Source organism: Rhamphochromis sp. 'chilingali' (genome assembly GCF_963969265.1).
Source record: "Rhamphochromis sp. 'chilingali' genome assembly, chromosome: 17".
NCBI classification, from domain to species: domain Eukaryota; kingdom Metazoa; phylum Chordata; class Actinopteri; order Cichliformes; family Cichlidae; genus Rhamphochromis; species Rhamphochromis sp. 'chilingali'.
The window spans coordinates 10,843,341-10,862,118 of record NC_137944.1 but is presented as its reverse complement, the minus strand read 5'-3'; the positions used below and the strand labels follow the sequence as shown (position 1 = coordinate 10,862,118).

Below are 18,778 nucleotides of genomic sequence, written 5' to 3'. Positions count from 1 at the left end.
ATATTTTCATATTTACAGTGAAAATGTAAATCAAACACTTTAAATCAACAAGATATTGTGTCTACATTATTTGTTATAAATAAATTAGGGAACAGGTCTCACCTGGTGATGAAACAGCTTGTCAGCTTCCTCACTTACTTTTGAGTCTCTGAAAATGGAGAACTGTGTATAAAGATAGCTGTAGAAAACCTAAATAGTTAATCCACAACTGCTTAAATTAAAGCTGAGAGTCTGCACTGTGGTTGCATACAATATAGACAAAAGCTACAAAAACTGTCTCACATAAATTATGACTCTACCTATATGTGTTATATTAAATGCCTAGAGACACAAGCTGGGAAATCCCAAACCCATTAAAAAGAAACCAGAGCAAATATTCAGGGTTTGACAAAATGCTGATAGCAACTGTTTGCTTTCAGTCTCTTCTCTGGTTTTGTTAAATACCTGCACCCTATCCTTCCATGAGCTATCTAAACTGAATTTTGCACATTTACTGACACAGAACAACAGCAGTAAGCTAATGAATTGATTGTTACTTAAAAAACGTAATTAACTGATTCAAAAGGTTTTGAATTCTGTGTCACAGAAAAGTTCAAGCATGAGATGCTGGCAGTAAAGAATTTTTGTCATTTTAATAAAATAATATTTGTAAAATACTTATAGAAAAGAATAGAATAGAATATAACAGTGGTTTCCTATCTATGTCAGATGATTAATTGAATAAATTCATTGAGATTTTTACTTTAGCTACAGAGTGTTCACTGGTTTCTGGGACAAATAATGAAAATGACATAGTTAGGAGCAGAGATGGGCGCGTTACTGTAATCCGATTACTTTTTTCAAGTAACGAGTAAAGTAAGGGATTACTATTGCAAAAACGGTAATTAGATTACCGTTACTTTCCCGTAGGAACGCTGCGTTACTGCGTTACTAAAACCATGATTTTTTGCGAGAATGTCTCATGACAGTGACGTAAGCAAGTGCGACGTTAGTGTCAACAGCTGTGTGCAGATCAACAATGGATAATATATCGAGTGCGGGAGAGAGTATGAGCGTGCAGCGTTTAAAGCGTGGAAGTACTGACCTTACTTTGAGTTTGATTCCATAAAAAGTGACAAAAACATTAGCGTCCATCGTGCGTGGGAAGAAAACTTCTTTTTACAGCGAAAAAAACCCCTAAATTTCCAAGCAAGCACCGAGTGCGCAACGACGTAACGGGAAACTCACAGAGAAACTCGCGGATTCTTCAACTGACCGCAGCACACCTGCACCAGGGTAAACCTCCGCCTATCCTACTCCTGCTTTACAGGTGAAAATAGAGCAACAGGACCGCTGAGTCTTTGACTTTATTTATTTTCTGCTGTGTTTTACTTGCATCTATTTGAAAGAGTGAGTGTAAACACAAAAAAAATATTTTATGTGCTGGAATGTGCAGAAAATAGGTTTAAATGTTAAACAAATTTCTTCCAGTCAGAGAATGTTGCATATAATTAAATTTTTGCTTGATGCATAAAGTTAAAAGATTAAAACTGATAAAACAAGTTAAAAAAAAAGAGACTTTTCCATTTTTATTACATTTTGTATGATGGATTATGTAGAAAAAGTAGAATTGGGCTGAAAGATCTATCGCTTTATCACCTATTCAGGTTGTAAATCGTGTTTTTAAATAGTAACTAAGTAACTAAGTAATTAATTACTTTTGAAAATAAGTAATCAGTAAAGTAACTGGATTACCTTTTTGGGGAAGTAATCAGTAATTAGTTACTGATTACTTTTTTCAAGTAACTTGACCAACACTGGTTAGGAGTCAGTAAGCACCCGCATATGGACCACTGAGGGTCATAGCTATCTAACATGGATTTGTTTGTTTTTTTAGACTCTGCGCAGACAGGTAATGAACTGAAAGTTTACCTACTTAGAGTAGTAACTCCTTAATAACAAGCCCCCTGTAGTGGTAGTAATTTAGTGATTCAGTGGCACTGCCGATAAAAGATGAGTGCTGAGATGTGTAAATAAAAACTTGACTAGCTCTTCACATTACTGTTCCACAGTCAGGAACTTTCCAGTGAAATAAAGACTAATTTCACCTTACCTTAAAGTCCTGTGAATACAGAATATAAATCAGTCAGATGAACAAAAATAAAGGATAACAACCCCAGTTAATGTAGACCACCTCATGACAAAAACAGCACATTGTTTTGAATTATTTTAAAATTGTGGCTACAAAACTATTCCAATAAATAGTGTATAGCAGTGCACGCTCCAACCAAAAGTTCCTGGACCTTCAGAGTGTTCAAAGTATCATTGTTGGGGGCATAAACATTGTCTCTCCCGAACTTCTCTCTGACCCAAGCTCCTTTACTGGAAACTACTATAACAGGATTCCACAAAGGTTCTTGGGGGACAATTCCTCTGGTGAAAGCATGTTAGTACTGAGAGATGTAGTCCCTTGACCAGGTCCAGGTTTCTGTGCCGGGATTGGCTCAGGTTTCAGCCTGCATAATAATAGAGAAATTCAACGTGACTGAGTTCCTTCTAGTGGTAGTGAATATGTATGCTACCATCAGGATCTGCATCCATCCAGCAGAACCCACCCTCTAAGAACAGGTGTTAGAGGGTGGATACCGTTTGAGTAGGTCACTCCTGTGATTTTGCTTCTGGAAAAGGTCGTGTGGTCATTCATCATGTCATTGTTTTCATTCTTCTCACAGCTTTTTTTTTCCCCCCATCAGCTTTGACCATGACTGCAGCTCCAGCAACAGCAACTAAAATCCCTCCACATCATCACCCCCCTGCCCCTGTCCATAAACAACACTTTCCCTCTGTCAGTCAACAACCTCCTCTTATAAGGGTCCAAGCCCCGCCTCCCCCACTCACCCAGCCCCAGCCACTTCCTGCACCTGTGCTCCCACCTGTAGTTACAGCAACACCACCACTATTTTTACCCACACCGGTACCTGTTCCTGTACCCACAACTGTATCCACAGCTGTATCCACAACTTTATCCACAGCTTTACCCACAACTTTATCCACAGCTTTACCCACAACTTTATCCACAGCTTTACCCACAACTTTATCCACAGCTGTATCCACAACTTTATCCACAGCTGTATCCACAACTTTATCCACAGCTGTATCCACAACTTTATCCACAGCTTTACCCACAACTTTATCCACAGCTTTACCCACAACTTTATCCACAGCTTTACCCACAACTTTATCCACAGCTTTACCCACAACTGTACCCACAACTGCACAAACAACTCCACTGGTAGCTCCACCTCCCCCTGCTCCACCCCCTGCACCTGCTCCAGTTCAGCCTCCACCTCCTGAACCCACCCTACCCCCTCCAACTCCAACGCCTTCCCCTTCACCCGCCCCATCACCAGTCCCACCCCCACAGACTCCAGGTGTGTACATCAGGTTTAACATTCAATGCATCTCCAATAGAACAGAACAATTAGCGTGATTCTTCTAGTCAGATGTCTGTCAGACATTCTTTATCATAATCATTACTTATTGATTCACGTGTTCATGTTGTTTACATAACGCCATCACATATTACCCTGCATGTCAGAGCCGGATAGGCGCTCAGCAACACCAGGAGGAACCAGAAAAGGCAAGTCCAGTCACTGGTGGATCTAATGAAGTGTCAGGTGATCCTCACCATGTAAACTATGAGGGTTTGTAAGAAGATAAGTATAGCCGCAGCATTTAGGTGATGAAAATTTATAGTTTTGTGTGGAGAAAGAGAGAGGGGGGTTTTAAGCTCAGGCTAGGATCCATCACGAGCATCTTATGATGATTCAAATTTTAAACATTTATCTCCAGTCAGAAACAGATTTTCTTGGTAACTGCCCCCAAAGGCTCAGTAAAACCAACAGATGATGTCTGTGTAGGTTCTCAGTCATCCAATTCATTGTAGTGTAAGGAACTTGAAAAGCAAGCAGCCTCTTTAGTTCTAAAAATCAAATAGAGAGTCCCTGGTGTTTAAACCCTAGTTTTACACTCTGTTTTCTTTGTATTATTGTAGGGGTTTACTTTACAATATAAAGCAGGTAACTGTTGATGTAACTGTTTTGATTTGGCATAATATAAATAAAATGGAAATGAGTTGAATATTGGGGGCTGTTGAGAGAGTCAATGACCCACTATTAGTCCTGTCCTCCTTCTTATTTTGGTTTCTCCCTTGGGTGTTAATGACCCATCTCTTTTTATTAACACCTTGGCTCATGTGATGAGGTAAATTCTTAATAGTGTGTCAGCAACTCTCTTAAGGGACAACAACCCCTGCTAGGGTTAAATAGCTGCGACTCTCCACCATTTGGTTTTTAGAACCAAAGAAGCCTCTTGGATGAGACGTGAAACATCCACATGAAACTTAAAGAAGACAAGAACAGATGATAAATTTCAGATTTGTAACCTGCTCAAAATGTTGCTGTTCAGGTGTGTTTATATCACTGCGGTTTGGTGCTGGTTTGGATGGGTCATCTGACTAGAGTATGAGCATTAGTGTAGCCTGACCAATCACCTCTCTTTGTCCGCACTATGCAGAGGTCACATGGGAGGACCAACAGAAGAAAACAGCCAATGGTATTATGCCCACCTTAAGCCACACCCACATATAGAAATGTAGTGTTTAGCTCGTGTTATCTAGTTAGTTATCTAGTTAGACTGAAGTGGATTGGTTTTGGATTTGGTTTTTAGACTCATTCACCCATTTGCGCAAGCACTTTTGAATCCTCAGTGTAGAAAAGCTCTATATAAGAACCAGACTAATCCATGTATTCATAAAGCACTCCACCAGCCATCTGTCCATCCATTCATCTGTTTTTCCATCCATCTAGTCTTCTGTCAATCTATCCAGCTCTGTGTGCTTTGAGGAGTCTGTGGTTTCTCGTTGATATTCTTCTGTTTCCATCTTTTTATAAGGGGAGATGTTACCAACCGGCAGAGAAGGTACACACACTTTCTGTCAGCTTCATCTTTTTTTCTGACCTGCTGTGAATTGAAACTAACTTCTGTGCTGTCAGAAATCAGCAGCCTGAAGCTGTCCAAAGAGAGAAAAAAGTGAAATCTATTGTCATTTCCTGCTATCACACATTACCAACCTAGACTATGACTAATGCTGCTCTTCTGTCTCTACAGGTGTACTGAAGGACCCTTCAAAGGTAAACAAACATTACACCACTTTTATTTATATATATGTGTCTACATTACGTGTGTGCCACAGCTTGCTTACCTCTTCTCCTCCATCTATAGATGAAGGACAATCTCTCCTTTAAGTCATCAGACAGTGATGTCAGTGATGTCTCAGCTATGTCCAACGCCTCTGACACTCAATCTGTCCACAAGATCGGGTAAGCAGGAATCCATTCTTGGATGACAAGAGAGAATAAAGTGTCCATGATTTCTAGACAGAATCTCAGCTTCTGATTGGTTGGAGCACAATGGTATTTCTGGCTCCTGTTTCTCTGACCTTTCAGTGGAAGTCTTAGCTTTCTGAATCCATGCAGGGATTTCAGTAATATGTAAGGGTTTGCTCTGCAGCTGCTCTCTGTGGGCACACATTTCTCTGAATCTTTTCATCAGATTATGAATCACAGATGATGGCATCCAATGTTTTATTGCTCTCTTCTAATGTGGGGTTGTAGGGTTTTTTTTCTCAAAGTAATAATATATTTTTAACGGTAAGGTGTTGACTTTGTCTACTGATCAGAAAGATATCTAAAGCAACATGAAAATTCACTTTTATGAAACAGAGGACAAAAGGAAAAGAAAATGGCAACTAACAAGTATTTTTTTAAATATGTTTGTGGCTTTTAGGTAAAAGTATTTAGAACATATTCCATCTTTGTGCTGTTTCACTTAGTAAACTGTTTACTGCTAGATGCCAGCTTGTTTCTTCCACTGTGCAGGTAACAAACTGCACAGTGTATGTCCTGCTGCAGGTGGGTCTAGGGCATACCCCCAAGTAGACACAGAAACTGCATTTTGTCTGAAAGAATTGCTGTGTATTTAAGTCAACACACTTAAAATGTTCACCTCTTTATCTGCTCTCAGACAGGAATTGAAATTTTTACTTTCTACCAGACTCCATTTATAAGAACAGAAAGTTTAGCTCATAGGGCAGGTGACCCTCTTTGTCTATTGCTGCATCTGCTGATTATTCAGTTTGTGTTAATGTGTGGATTTGGTGTTAATGGGTCAGTTTGGATTAGAATCCCTGTTAAAAACACAAAAATTCACACAAAATGACCAGAAATGTTTTCTGTGAGGTCAGATTGCTGGTTTTAAGATTGTCAGATTGCTAAATAGAGTCTAGCGGATTGTATTTGTTAATACAGGTAGTTTCTCAAAATTTTGAGTATTGTCACAAATGGAAATGAAATATTAAGTTGACATGTGTTTCAAATATCACCTACATGATTGTTGGAGTCAGAAAGGAATAATACAGAGTAAACTATATTAAAATCAACCGCTCACTCTCATCCTGTGTACAATCACAGTTCACGCTCATAAGCATGTGTCCTGTAAATCCTCCCACAACACATCATTCTGAATGTTTAACTCTGCTGCTGGTTTCAAATCAGTGAAAATACATAATGCTTAGTCCCGTTTTTGTTAGCATGTGTTACCTTCACCATGGGGTGGTTGTAGCTCAGAAGGTGGTGTAGGTCACCTACTTATTGGAAGGTTGTTATATACGGTAAAGCACTTTGAGTGCTCAGGTAAAGTAGAAAAGCACTACATAAGAACCAGTCCATTTACCATTTACCATTCTGCATGATTCTGTCTGCATGCTACTCTTCTCTTCTCATATTGGCTGCCACAGTCTGATTGAATGTCTGGAGGGCCAGTCAGCAGAGCTGGGGGTGGGCTCGCAGGGAACAGAGGAAATAGTGGGGGCATCAGAAGGCACTGCCACACAGAATACACTGCAGAAGAGCAACTCAGTGGAAGAAGGGGAGGAGGAGCCTGAGCCTTCAAAGTAAGAAATTAACAGATGACCTCCTGTTGGAATCAGTTGTCATAGCAACAGCTGCCTCACTACCCATTTCCTTTTCCTCTCTGTGCTATTGTGATGTGTTTGTGCCCTGCCTCTTGTGTTTTGGCCCTTTTCCCTCACTTATTATTGTGGTGGTCCTTCCTCCTGCAGGGTGTCTGCAGCTGCCACTCCTCTCACCAAGTCGTCAAGTGTCGGTGGTGAGATTTGCTCATTGGGGAGAAACGATGATGACGATGATGACAAGAAGCGACGCTCAAGCTTCGGTGCAAGGATGATGGGGATGGTTGGACTTGGAAAGAAGAGTCAGAGTGCCTCCCAGCTCAACCCAGAGGGTCAGTCCTAGTTTAACCATTAAAAAATATAACCTCAATTCTTGCTGTTTTTCTTTTATTTCATGGACTCTGCCATAAACAAAGTTTTCTCTGAATTGAATCTTCAGACATACAGTGTGTTTTAGCCAAACTGGGAATCTGAGTAGCATTGCAAGAGTGTCTCAATAAAAACTCACTATCAGAATGAAAATCCAAAGAGGAACATCAGCCAAAAAATAAACTATGACCAAATGAGTTAGGTACTAACAAGCAATTGAGCAAACATATTACGGAACCAGTTGAACCAGTGAAAACAGAACAGAACCAATATGAGTCACAGAGCACCCTGTCCAGGGCTCTGATTAGTCTCTGGCTGTTTATGCTCTTGTAACAACTTATTCTGCTTCTTTTCTCTTTCTTCTTCCATCCTTACAGAGGAAGAGAAGAAGAAGAAGGTGGTGAGACTTCCCGTTCAGAGAAGTGTTGAAACCGGTTTGGCCATCGAGTTTAAAGCTCGTTTCACCAGACAGCCGAGTCGAGACCCAGATGCCGAGGACCCAAAACCTGGAGCGTACGAATCACTCCTCTTTCTACTCTTTTTATCTTGTATTCTCTGTTTAGTTAAACTTTATTCATACAGCACTCATTTAAAGCAAGGGTTTTCCTAAGGTACTTTATGATAGCAATAATCTGTGATAGCAGAGGGAAAAACTCAACAATGACACAACCCCCTGTGAACAATCACTTGGTAACAGCAGGGAAGAAAAACCACATTTTAACAGGAAGAAACCTCTAGCAGAACCAGGTTCGGGGAGAGGCAGCCATCTGCTATGACCTTTTGGAGTGAAGGGAGGACAAAAGACAAACTAAGGGAGAGGGAAGACTAAATATGATGTGCTGCACCTGTGCTATATAAACACAGAGGAGCTAGAACAAAGTGGAATGAAGGCTTCTTGTTTTCACTCAGTATTGTTTAGATGAAAGAAGGCAGTTCTACATAGTTACAGTTCTACTTCTACTTTTTTCTCCCTGAACTTTGAATTTAGTTTTTCCTGAGTGCAATTTTTAACCTCCTTTTTTAATTGCTCATTTAGTCACTCCCTCCTTTTTTAGTCTTCCCTTTCACCCTTTTCCCTATTTTTTCTACCCCTCAATCTGTCAATCCCCTTTAATGTGTATTTATTCTCACATTGAACTTAAACACTTCCCATTTCCCTGGGGTTGCCATCTAACATGTCGGATATTTTCTTTTTCTTTTTTTCTTTCTGTCTGGTCAGGCTTATATTTCCAGGAGTAAAACTTGCATCAGACAAACAGTTCACTGGTTTCCTTGAAGGATTAGGCCCCGCCCAGCTGGCTGGACGGCAGACATTGGCCACGCCCCCCATGGGTTAGCATGAATAAAAATGTCATTGTTTTTATGTATTTCAACCTACCAACATACAAACTCATTAATTCAGATTTATGTAATCTGGACAAATGTGTGTGTTAATAAATCATATTAAAATACAATACCACTTTCTGCCCATGAAAGCGTGCGGTTGTGTTTCAGTTAAATCTCTCCTCTGATTGGCTTTCTTTTGGTTAGGTGACATCCAGATCGGGATGGTGTACAGGAAGGAGCGTCTGGACGTGGAGGTTATCCGAGCCCGGGGGCTTGTGGGTAAACAAGGCAACAAGAACACTCCAGGTGACAAAGCTATACACAATGCACACTTGACTACAAATACACTCTACCTAGTACACTCTAGTGTAAGAACGTGAACTTAATCAGTTCCTCCATGCTGCTCTCAGCTCTCTCCTGCCTCGTGTATTGTATCTCATTCAGTCTCTCATCCAGATGAGAGCTGCTTTGTTACAACCTGAATTCTGTCTTCCAGCTGAGCTGTACAAAGAGCAAAAGATCCCAAACATGATTTACTCTCAGAACCTGACCTTTCACGTACTCAAGCTCCGCATTAACTGTGTTACTTGTGGAAATGCTCACAATGCCATTGTTTACAAGGTGTTTATTAAAGTCAGTGTTAAATGTAAAGTCAGAACCTATATTAATCTGAGATACTTGGAGCATTGTGACAGATCTGAGACAAGAAACTCCATGAACCTGAGCTGTGGTGATGCAGAGATGTGTGACTACACTTTTATTATGGACTCATTTCTGATTAATAAATCTGAAATAGTTTAGAAATATATATACATTTTTTGTGTCTTGTATTGTGGATCATGCAGTGCTGGAGTTCTTCATTCTTCCTCAAAGATGAACTGCTTTCTGCTCCTCATTAATAATATAAGGGCTTAGCTGAAAGCTAGCACAACTACTTGTGTTGTGCTAACAAGTATTAGGGCTTTTCAGTTTTACGCATCACCAGAAAATTAAAACCTCTTCGATGCTTTAATTTTCTCAGTAGCGCTCATTACTTTCATGTAATTTTTGGTCGCAAGTTTCTGTGTCAAGGTAATTCTTTTAATGTTTCTTCCAACTTTTCCAATCATTCCACATTTTTTCCAATGTGGAATTATTGAACAGCATACATCTTTAATATATTTTGGATTTTTAATAATCCACACAGACAGAAAATTGCAACTTAGGAAGTTGCAACTCAACCAAATGCTTTTGTTAGCCATCATTACGCTTCTAGCATAATTCTGGATGCATATTTGGCTGCTCATCTTTGCAGAATTCCCTTAAATTAGCTGGTTTCCTGGCACAGGCCCGACCTTTAAGCAAAGTCCACAAATTTTCACACTTGAATACTACTGCACACAACCATCGCAGTACAAAGGTTTAGTAGTCATGGGTTATGATCTGTGAAACAGCTCGTGTGTGTGTGTGTGTGTGTGTGTGTGTGTGTGTGTGTGTGTGTGTGTGTGTGTGTGTGTGTGTGTGTGTGTGTGTGTGTGTGTGTGTGTGTGTGTGTGTGTGTGTGTGTGTTTTGCAGCTCCTTATGTGAAGGTGTATCTAATGGATAATGGAAAGTGTCTGTTGAAGAGAAGAACTCGTCTGGCAAGGAAAACCCTTGACCCTCTTTATCAGCAACAGCTGCAGTTTGAAGAAAACCCTGAGGGCAAAGTTCTACAGGTAATTATATATGTACTGATACTGCAGGATGCCAGACAGCTGGACAGCACAGGATTACAGGACCCTGGGATCAGGGCCTGCAGCCCTTCTTTTGTTGCTCCAGCCTCTACACAAAGAGGCTGAAGCAACTCCACTCCTCATCTGGCTAGCAGTCATAGCAATGTGTGTATGAAGAGGAATCTAGGATAGAATGTGGGTGGGGCGTTCTGAACGTCCAAGTTGAGTGGAGGAGGGGGTGTTAAGATTAATACTATTTGAGCAGGGACAACAGAGGGTTCACTATTGAACCTGTTGAAAAACAGATTCAGTTCACTGGCTCTGTCCAGACTGCCCCCGCAGCTGCTGATCACTTTGAGGCCGGTAATCAACTTCATCCCCCCCCCCACATGCCTTTGATGTTATTCAGTTGGCGTTTGGTCTCCCTGTATGTATATTTACACCTTCTCCGCCCTGCTTTCAGTTCATACTATGTGCTTTTCGAGTAATCCTTGTTCCCAGAATTGAAGACCATCTACTTTGGCCTTCATTTCACTGGCGATCCTGCACTCTGGATACTCCTTCTGATGTCTTACCTGCACTCAAAGCTCCATTCATATTACTAATGAGACCACCTGCTTTGGCACAACATAAGTCAGAGCAAAAGCTGCTCCCCAGAGAGAGAGAGATGTGGTGTTTAGAGAAAATGCATCTCAGCTGTTCCAATACTCCCGACACTTGATCACTAAAGGTTTTCGCTTAGGGAGCAGTTGTCCTTCTCTCCTGGATCACCACATTTACTCAAGGCCTTCTTGATATGATCTTCTTCTGGCCACCGCATCTGTGGGGATGGTGTTTAGTCTGTGCTCTAGTGTCCTGATCACACCCAGTTTTTGCTCAAGTGGATGATGAGTACTGATCTGTATGTAATGGATTACAGTACACAATAACTTTTAAATTTCCCTTATTACTGATGGAAATCTCACAGTCTAAGCTGGCTAGCCTGTCATTTTCATATCCTCCATGGTGAACTTGATGTGTTTGTCCACTGAGGTTAACATAATCAGTGAATTATGGTACATCCTGAGATTTGATTTTAACCCAGGTGTATTCCACATACCTGAACTAATTACTTTGTCGTGTTCCAGGGTAGGATAACAGAGCCCTCTTTTATATTTCCCCCATATAAAAGTTGGCCACAATAGATGAAATTGGGTAACTCATGGCATACCCATGTTTCTGCCTGTAGTAGTGAACATTGTATGTGACAATAACTACTGCTTCAGTCACCATCTTCCTGTAACCACTACCTGGGTCTCGTTTCAGAGTTTCATAAGTATTTTTATCACAGTGAGTAGTGACAAAATTTTCACATGATAGTCTTTCAAGTTTAGCTAAACCGTGCACCAACCCTTATCTGCTGGTAGGATGATAATTTTGTCATTACTTCCCCTCCTCCGTGCTGATGTTGGATGCTGGGGGCTTTGCATTGCTGAGACAGGCCGAAACTTTCGTCCACATCTGTAATATTGTTGCTTCGAATTGCTAATTCTGTGGCTGTGATCAGTTCCACTAGGGGGATTTGTCTTGGCATCACAGCAAAGTTCAGCCTTTTTGCAAGGATGTTTTTCTCCGCTTGTGTGAGTTGTCAAATTGACAAGATTTTGATAACATTTTTTGTCAGAAATTGACAAATCTTTCACTGATTTGTCCACACCCTCAGTGTGGCATCCTTCTCTCTTCTGGCCGCTGAGGACATTCTGTGCTAGACGAGCCTTCTCAGTGAATTCAAACACCTCTCGAAGGGTATTCTCTAGAACCATAGTAAGTCTTTGTCGGCTCTACTCCCCTTTTGATTTTAGCATGTTGATGGTAAAATCAGAATCAGAATACTTTATTGAATCCTAGGGGAAATTATTAAAAAAATGTTTGTCTTACCCATTCATTGAGCAGCTGGCCTTCTGGTGTATTTTTGTTGCTTTTGTAGCTCAGAGGCTCTTAACTGAAGATCTAATTTGCAGACTTTTAGAAGTAATCCTGTTTTGTCTGCATCTGAGGCCGAATCCTTGGTGGTTTCTGTATTCAGCCATCTTACATGCTGTTTGCTTGTGCTCGGGTACTAGCTTTAGGCAATCCTTGCCAAAGTGCGTTAGAATGTCTCAGTGGACAAACACATCAAGTTCACCAGGATATGGTCGCCTCAGAGCCACATGAAAAATAACAAGTTAGCCTTCTTAGACTTTGAGATCAGTAACGGGGGATATTTAGGTTGATGTGTACCATAATCACAGAGCAAACACCGTCCCCACAGATACAGTGGCCAGGGAAGCAGAAGAAAATCATTTCAAAAAGGCCCCAAGTAAATGTGATTATCCCAGCTGGACATTTGTCAAAGCTGGGAAGGCTTTAAAGAATGCTCCAGGCAAATCAGAAGAGAAGGACAACTTCTGCCTAAGTGAAAACCTTTAGTGATCCCGTACTGCAGTCAGCTGAGACTGAAGAAGTCACAAGTCTAGATAAACAAAATCAGCCTTTTGGGAGGTTTAAAAAGAACATGGGGACCGAGATCATGAGGACTTTGAGAACAGAGGAAACCTACTGGTATCCATGGTTCATAAAAACTGACTCGGTGTCTCGAGTCAGGTTCTTCATTGTTGTAGATATTAATCGTATCTTTCTGAGGTTCATTAGATAATGAACCTCAGAAAGATACAATTAATATCTACAACAATGAAGAAAACAGCAAAGAAAAAAAAATTATGGAAAATGCTGCAACACTCACAGTGTCATCTACAAAGAAAAAAAACACACCTTCATGTGTGTGATGTCACTAAGGATCTCCTCCTCTCCTCTCTCTGCAGATCATCGTCTGGGGTGACTACGGTCGGATGGACCATAAATCATTCATGGGCGCTGCCCAGATTCTATTGGATGATCTGGACCTGTCCAATATGGTAATTGGCTGGTTCAAACTGTTTCCTGCCACCTCATTAGTGGATCCTGCGTTGGCGCCGTTGACCAATAAGGAGACAGAAGGTAGCAAGTCTTAGCATCAGGAGGCATGGCTGATTGGTCATAGACACGTTACAGGATGGGCCCTAAAACAAAGTCTCAGAATCCTCTGCTGCTGCATGCTGCATGATGACATCACAGAGATGACAATTCATGATGATGTCACTAGGACGATGAGGAAGGTGCTATTCCTGATCCGCCCACTGCGGGGGGAGACACTCAACAAAGGATGCTGGGTAAAGAAAGGAGTGGCCATGTGACCTCCAGCTGCCAGCTAATCACAGCAGCTCCTTGGAAGTCATACGACTGTTAAAGACACGTCAGGAACCCACAAGATTGAGTTATGTGATAGTATTCATGGAGACACAGGAACATAGAGGGGGCTTCTTTATGTTTATGCATGGAATGACAAAAACATTAGAACATAAACTCCATCGAAGAAAAACACCACACCAACCAGTAAAATCATGAAAACGTGAAAACAAAAGAACATGAGAACCACAAACATGACAACATGTGAGAGCATGAAAATATGTAAGACCATGCCAGACTGTGAGAACATGAGAATGTTGTCTAAAACTTCAAAATAAAGATTCTTAAACAATCTCTGTGTTTCTGTTTAGGACATTATGATCAAGTTAGGTACATAACTCTGGTTTTACAAGGTTCTGATGATATTACTGAGAACACTGGTTCTGTGATTTTTACAAAGGTGACTGTGAGCTTCTACACATTAAAATGTTTTGAGGTCTTTAAAAGTTCGCCTGTAGCTGACTCACTATTTCTGAAGCAAGAGTTCATTAGGTTCTACAAGTTCTATTGCACCGCTGACCCTGGTGTATCTAAAAGATCCTACTACTCTATGGGTAAATGCTACATAAACTGGTTCTTAAATGCTTTTCTACTGTACTTGAGCAATCAAAGCGCTTTCTGCAACATGCCCCATTCACACAAGCACTTTTTTCTTTGCTTGATTGCATTCTATCTAACATTTACACGCCAATGCATCAGAGAGCAACTTGGGGTTAGTATCTTGCCCAATGATATTTGGCATGCAGACTAGAGCAGCCAATGATTGACTCACCTTCCAATTAGCAGGTGAGCTATAACGTCTGTTATCTTTTCTGTATTCTCTCTGTTTACCTGTATGCAAAGTCATGGAGATGCAAAGTCATGATTTTTGGCTCCCTGGTGTTTGACTCGGATTAAAAGACTGGGTCAGCGTTCTCCATTTGGTGAACTGTTGTTGTGTTTTAGCTGTGTATAAATAAAACTGAACTGAATAGATAGCTGGAGTAGGAGTTCAGGTTTGGATCCAGCTGCATCCGGGTGAAGGATTTAAAGCATCGTGGGATGAGAGCCTTTACTGGTTTGCAAAACCGATTCTCACTGTGTTGCTATACACCTCTTGTGGTCTGATTTCACTAGCCACTTCTGGATCCAAACATGATATGCCATGTTCTGACTGAGGGATTTACATAAAAAAACTAAAACGGGCAACTCGACTAAAATTTCTGGCAAAAAAAATGAAGACCGAAACTAAACAATGTTTGTAGGATTACTTAATTTCGGGTACCTGGAATATAATGCTGTGCTACCTGGTGACTAGCTACAAAGTAATGGTACTTATTCAAATCTTAGAAAGCGTCGTAGTCGTTCCTTTCTGAAGTGTTCAAATATTTGGTGTCTGGCAAATCTTGAGCCCATGGGCTGTAGTAGCATCATAAGGTTTTAGAAGTTACACAGTGGGGCCAAACCTGACAGGGGGCAGATCACATCTACTGAAAAAGTGATCCAGTTCATTTGCCCACTTTTGTGTCCCTTACAGGCTCTGTTGCTTGTGGCCCAGGATGGTTCTGAAATCACTCCACACTTTGTTAACATTGTTAATGAAGTTGCAGCTGAAGATTTTCTGCTTGGTGTTGCAATGTCCTATTAGGACAAGTTTGTGTTTCAGAGGTTCTTGTCTGTGTGTTTGGGCCTCCAGTGAACTTCAGTGTTGAAGCTTCCATCCTCCTTAATGCACACAGCACAGTCCAGAAGCGGCAAACTGTTATCCTTTGCAGAGGTGGGAAGTAACAAAGGACAAATACTTCATTACTGTAGCAACATAAGTACAATTTTCAGTTATCTCTACTTCAGTAGTTTTTACTGACTACTTTTTACTTATCAAACTAAGGAGGACTGCTGCAGGTTAGTGCAAGATAAACTGGTTAGTTTACTGTACTGTGATAGGTTTAAAGTAAAGAACAGTGACAATGAAACCACAGCCACCGTGCACCGAGTTAGGTGACAACAAATGTAGCGGAGATTCAAAAAGAATAGAAATAAAAATTATTGTGAGTTGTGATTCCTTTACCCACACCGAGCTGTTACAACCAATTTCAGGGTTCCCCCGTCTTTACACACTTTCCTATTTAGAGGCAAAGTCATCCTCTACAGTGTTGGCAACAGAAAATAGATATATAGTTTTTATTATCATTCTTTTTCCTCAGACTCAGGCTGAGCATAATCGGAATGAAAAAAGTTCGACTAAAGTTTCTTTTCCATCTACTGATAATATTTTATCACTATGTTAGCACAAGATTCAGTTAGCTTTGCACAGAAATAGAAACATACTCCTTTTTACTTTCTTACTCTGAGTACATTTCAAAGCCTGTACGTTTTTACTTTTACTTACTAAAGTAAAGAAGTTAAATCAGCACTTCAACTTTTACTGGTGTATTTTTAACAGAAGTATTTGTACTTCTACTTAAGCACAGAATCTCTGTACTGTTGGTGAAGTCAGTAGAGGTGTGATGGGGCATGTTCACCACAAGCTTAGGTCTCAGACAAATCATATATGATCCAGCATTTTTCAAAGAATGCAAACTTTAGCTGCCATAAAGGGGTAGATTTCCGATCACTGATCTCTCTGTGGATTTGCTGCACGGAGGATGTAACGTCTATGATAAGCACTGAGGTTTGTGTCCTTGTCAGGATTTCCAGGTTAGGAAAAGTGGAACAGAAGATATTCAAATACATCTCTCCACAGCTGCTGATAAATTGTACAAAAACAAGAAACAGTTTGTTAAAAACATTTCCAGGTGAATTTCACAACTGGTTTATCAGTGATATCAGTGAAAAATGACTGATAAGCGGAACTGGAATATATAGTTTATAATTTCAACAATGTACTATATAAAATGAGATGTGGTGTGTTTCTTATGTGATCTTTAACAGGGTGTTACAACACTTAAAAACGGTACTCATACTTTACCAGACTTTTAAAAGCTAGGTGTGCAGTTCCTAATTTAAATGCATTCATTCTTTAGATTCAGAAATCTAAGCGATCAGATTTTAAAGATAAATAATAATAAACAAAATGAAATCAATAGTGTCCTCTTCAATCTTGGCAGAGGGCAGTAATATAAATAATGAGAGAACTGACAGCTATTATTTTAATCACCCTGTTCTTTTAACTAGAAGTATCAGAAAAGTAATGTGGTGACATCTGGACTGATGTTTGCAGACAGTATTTTAATCACAAGTTTAAAGGCTGCAGTCGTTGCACACACTGTGTATAAAATATAAATATTTTGATACGCACCACACTTCTAGTACTCTGTAGTATTGTAGTGAGGCACTTGGAAAGTGGTTGTAGGTGATTCATTTGATACTGCTAACAGTTGTTATGAGTGGGACTGATTCCCTATAACTAATGACTGGTTGGGCCACCCATAGCAGCAACAACTGCAATCAAGTGTCTGCTGTTTATATCTGCAATCTCATTCTTTTTGTCACTACCCAGAGCTTGTGACCATAGGTAAGGGTAGTAATATAGATTGACGAGTAAATCAAAATTCGCTTCTCTTCACTACAAAAGATCAATACAGCAGCCACGTCACTGCGGACACTGCCCCCAATCCACTGGTAGCTCTCACACTTCATTCTCCACTCTTTTGTGACCATGACCCCAAGATACTTCAACTCTGCCACCTGGGAAATTAACTCGTACCTGACCTGGACTCCTGGGCACTCCTAGACTTGGACAAGGAGGTGCTGATTCTCATTCCCACTACTTCACATTCGGATGCGAACTGCTCCAGCTCAAGCTGCAGGTCACCTGCTTGATGAAACCAACAGAACCACATCATCTGCAAAAAGCATAGATAAAATCCCAAGGCAAATGAAGCGGAGACCACTGTCCACCATCTGGCAAAACCAGATATTCTGTTCATTAAAAACTATGAACAGTATTGGTGACAAAGGGCTGAGTCCACTGAATCCACATGGACTGTGTCCCCAGGCTCCCTTGGAATGCAATCAAAGCTTTTTGGAGGTAGGAGTCTTAGGGGCCTCTGCTAGGTGTTGTCAGTGCACTCTCACTATGCATTTGGATACACCACATCAGTTCAGCATGTTCCCCTACCTGATCAAAGCCAACACCAAGTACCGATCAGTTGACAGCTCAGCACCTGTGTTCAATCAATCGAATTCATTTTACTTTGATCTGTGGCAAAATGCAGTGATTTAAGCTTTAATGATTAAATTGATTCAGTTTCACAGCTCTAACGTCACCTTACAAATAAACAGCGTGCACTGAGCATGCAGTCATAAAATAGTGAAATAATAAAATTTTTCTAAATAAATAAAATTGATATTTGACACATTTGACAGGAGCTAAGTTCACTTGCTTGCTCTGAATTACCTACTTTTTTTTCACCTTTACCTTTATGTTCGTTCATGTGGAAAGCTGAGCAAAATAAAAAGAATACAAGAGACACTGGAGGTGAACCTTTAATGTTTAGTGCAGTTTATCAGTTTTTAACTACAAAGAAAAACACGAAATGGCCAAATTCATGCAGGCCAGAAAACAGCAAAACCACAACAACAAGAATAATAACTACAACAATAATAACCACATCATGAATAATAATAATAATAATAATAAATATACATAGTCACACACACACACAAGGTCAGCTGAGTACCAAAAACTGTAACAAACATCAGAAATGGCTTCAGTCTAGAAGTAGTGACGATGGGCGGGGCTACAAAACCTTTATAATTCAGGTAAGTCTGACTCGAGTTCTGATCCTCCGCTGTACCAAACCCTTCAGGTCCCATGTGAGCTGTAAACACTGACCTTTGACTTTCCTTTCCTTTGACCTGGACATGAGGGTCACATAATTTAGGTCTGGTTTTAAAATCAAACTCAACTGTTGAACATGTCACATTGTGCTTTACCGTCAATAGCCAATGAACATTCACCTACTCAAAACACCAAATATTTGACCTAATCATCCAGCGTCTCTTGAATAGGATGAAGTGTTGGGGTCACATTAATAAAAAAAAAAGTGTCCATTTTTAGATTAAAGTTGAAATGTAAGCTCAAACTTGAAATAGTAT

The 18,778-nt window shown here is 40.3% G+C and overlaps 1 protein-coding gene across 8 annotated transcripts in view; it reads left to right on the top strand.

The window, feature by feature from the left end:
• Positions 1 to 14,551, top strand: part of rims2b (regulating synaptic membrane exocytosis 2b) — a 61,209-nt gene extending 46,658 nt beyond the window's left edge. The window contains exons 26-38 of one of the 8 annotated variants that reach the window (XM_080863368.1): positions 2,733 to 3,410; positions 3,578 to 3,619; positions 4,555 to 4,593; positions 4,933 to 4,959; positions 5,149 to 5,171; positions 5,263 to 5,360; positions 6,836 to 6,991; positions 7,160 to 7,341; positions 7,756 to 7,891; positions 8,598 to 8,710; positions 8,909 to 9,010; positions 10,260 to 10,399; positions 13,237 to 14,551. In XM_080863368.1, the coding sequence (XP_080719494.1) occupies positions 2,733 to 3,410; positions 3,578 to 3,619; positions 4,555 to 4,593; positions 4,933 to 4,959; positions 5,149 to 5,171; positions 5,263 to 5,360; positions 6,836 to 6,991; positions 7,160 to 7,341; positions 7,756 to 7,891; positions 8,598 to 8,710; positions 8,909 to 9,010; positions 10,260 to 10,399; positions 13,237 to 13,425 (1,925 nt within the window). In that variant the 3' untranslated portion in view covers positions 13,426 to 14,551. The remainder of the gene's footprint in view (positions 1 to 2,732; positions 3,411 to 3,577; positions 3,620 to 4,554; positions 4,594 to 4,932; positions 4,960 to 5,148; positions 5,172 to 5,262; positions 5,361 to 6,835; positions 6,992 to 7,159; positions 7,342 to 7,755; positions 7,892 to 8,597; positions 8,711 to 8,908; positions 9,011 to 10,259; positions 10,400 to 13,236) is intronic. The other 7 variants (XM_080863369.1, XM_080863371.1, XM_080863370.1 and 4 more) reach the window with 7 other exon arrangements.
• The last annotated feature ends 4,227 nt before the right edge of the window (positions 14,552 to 18,778 follow it).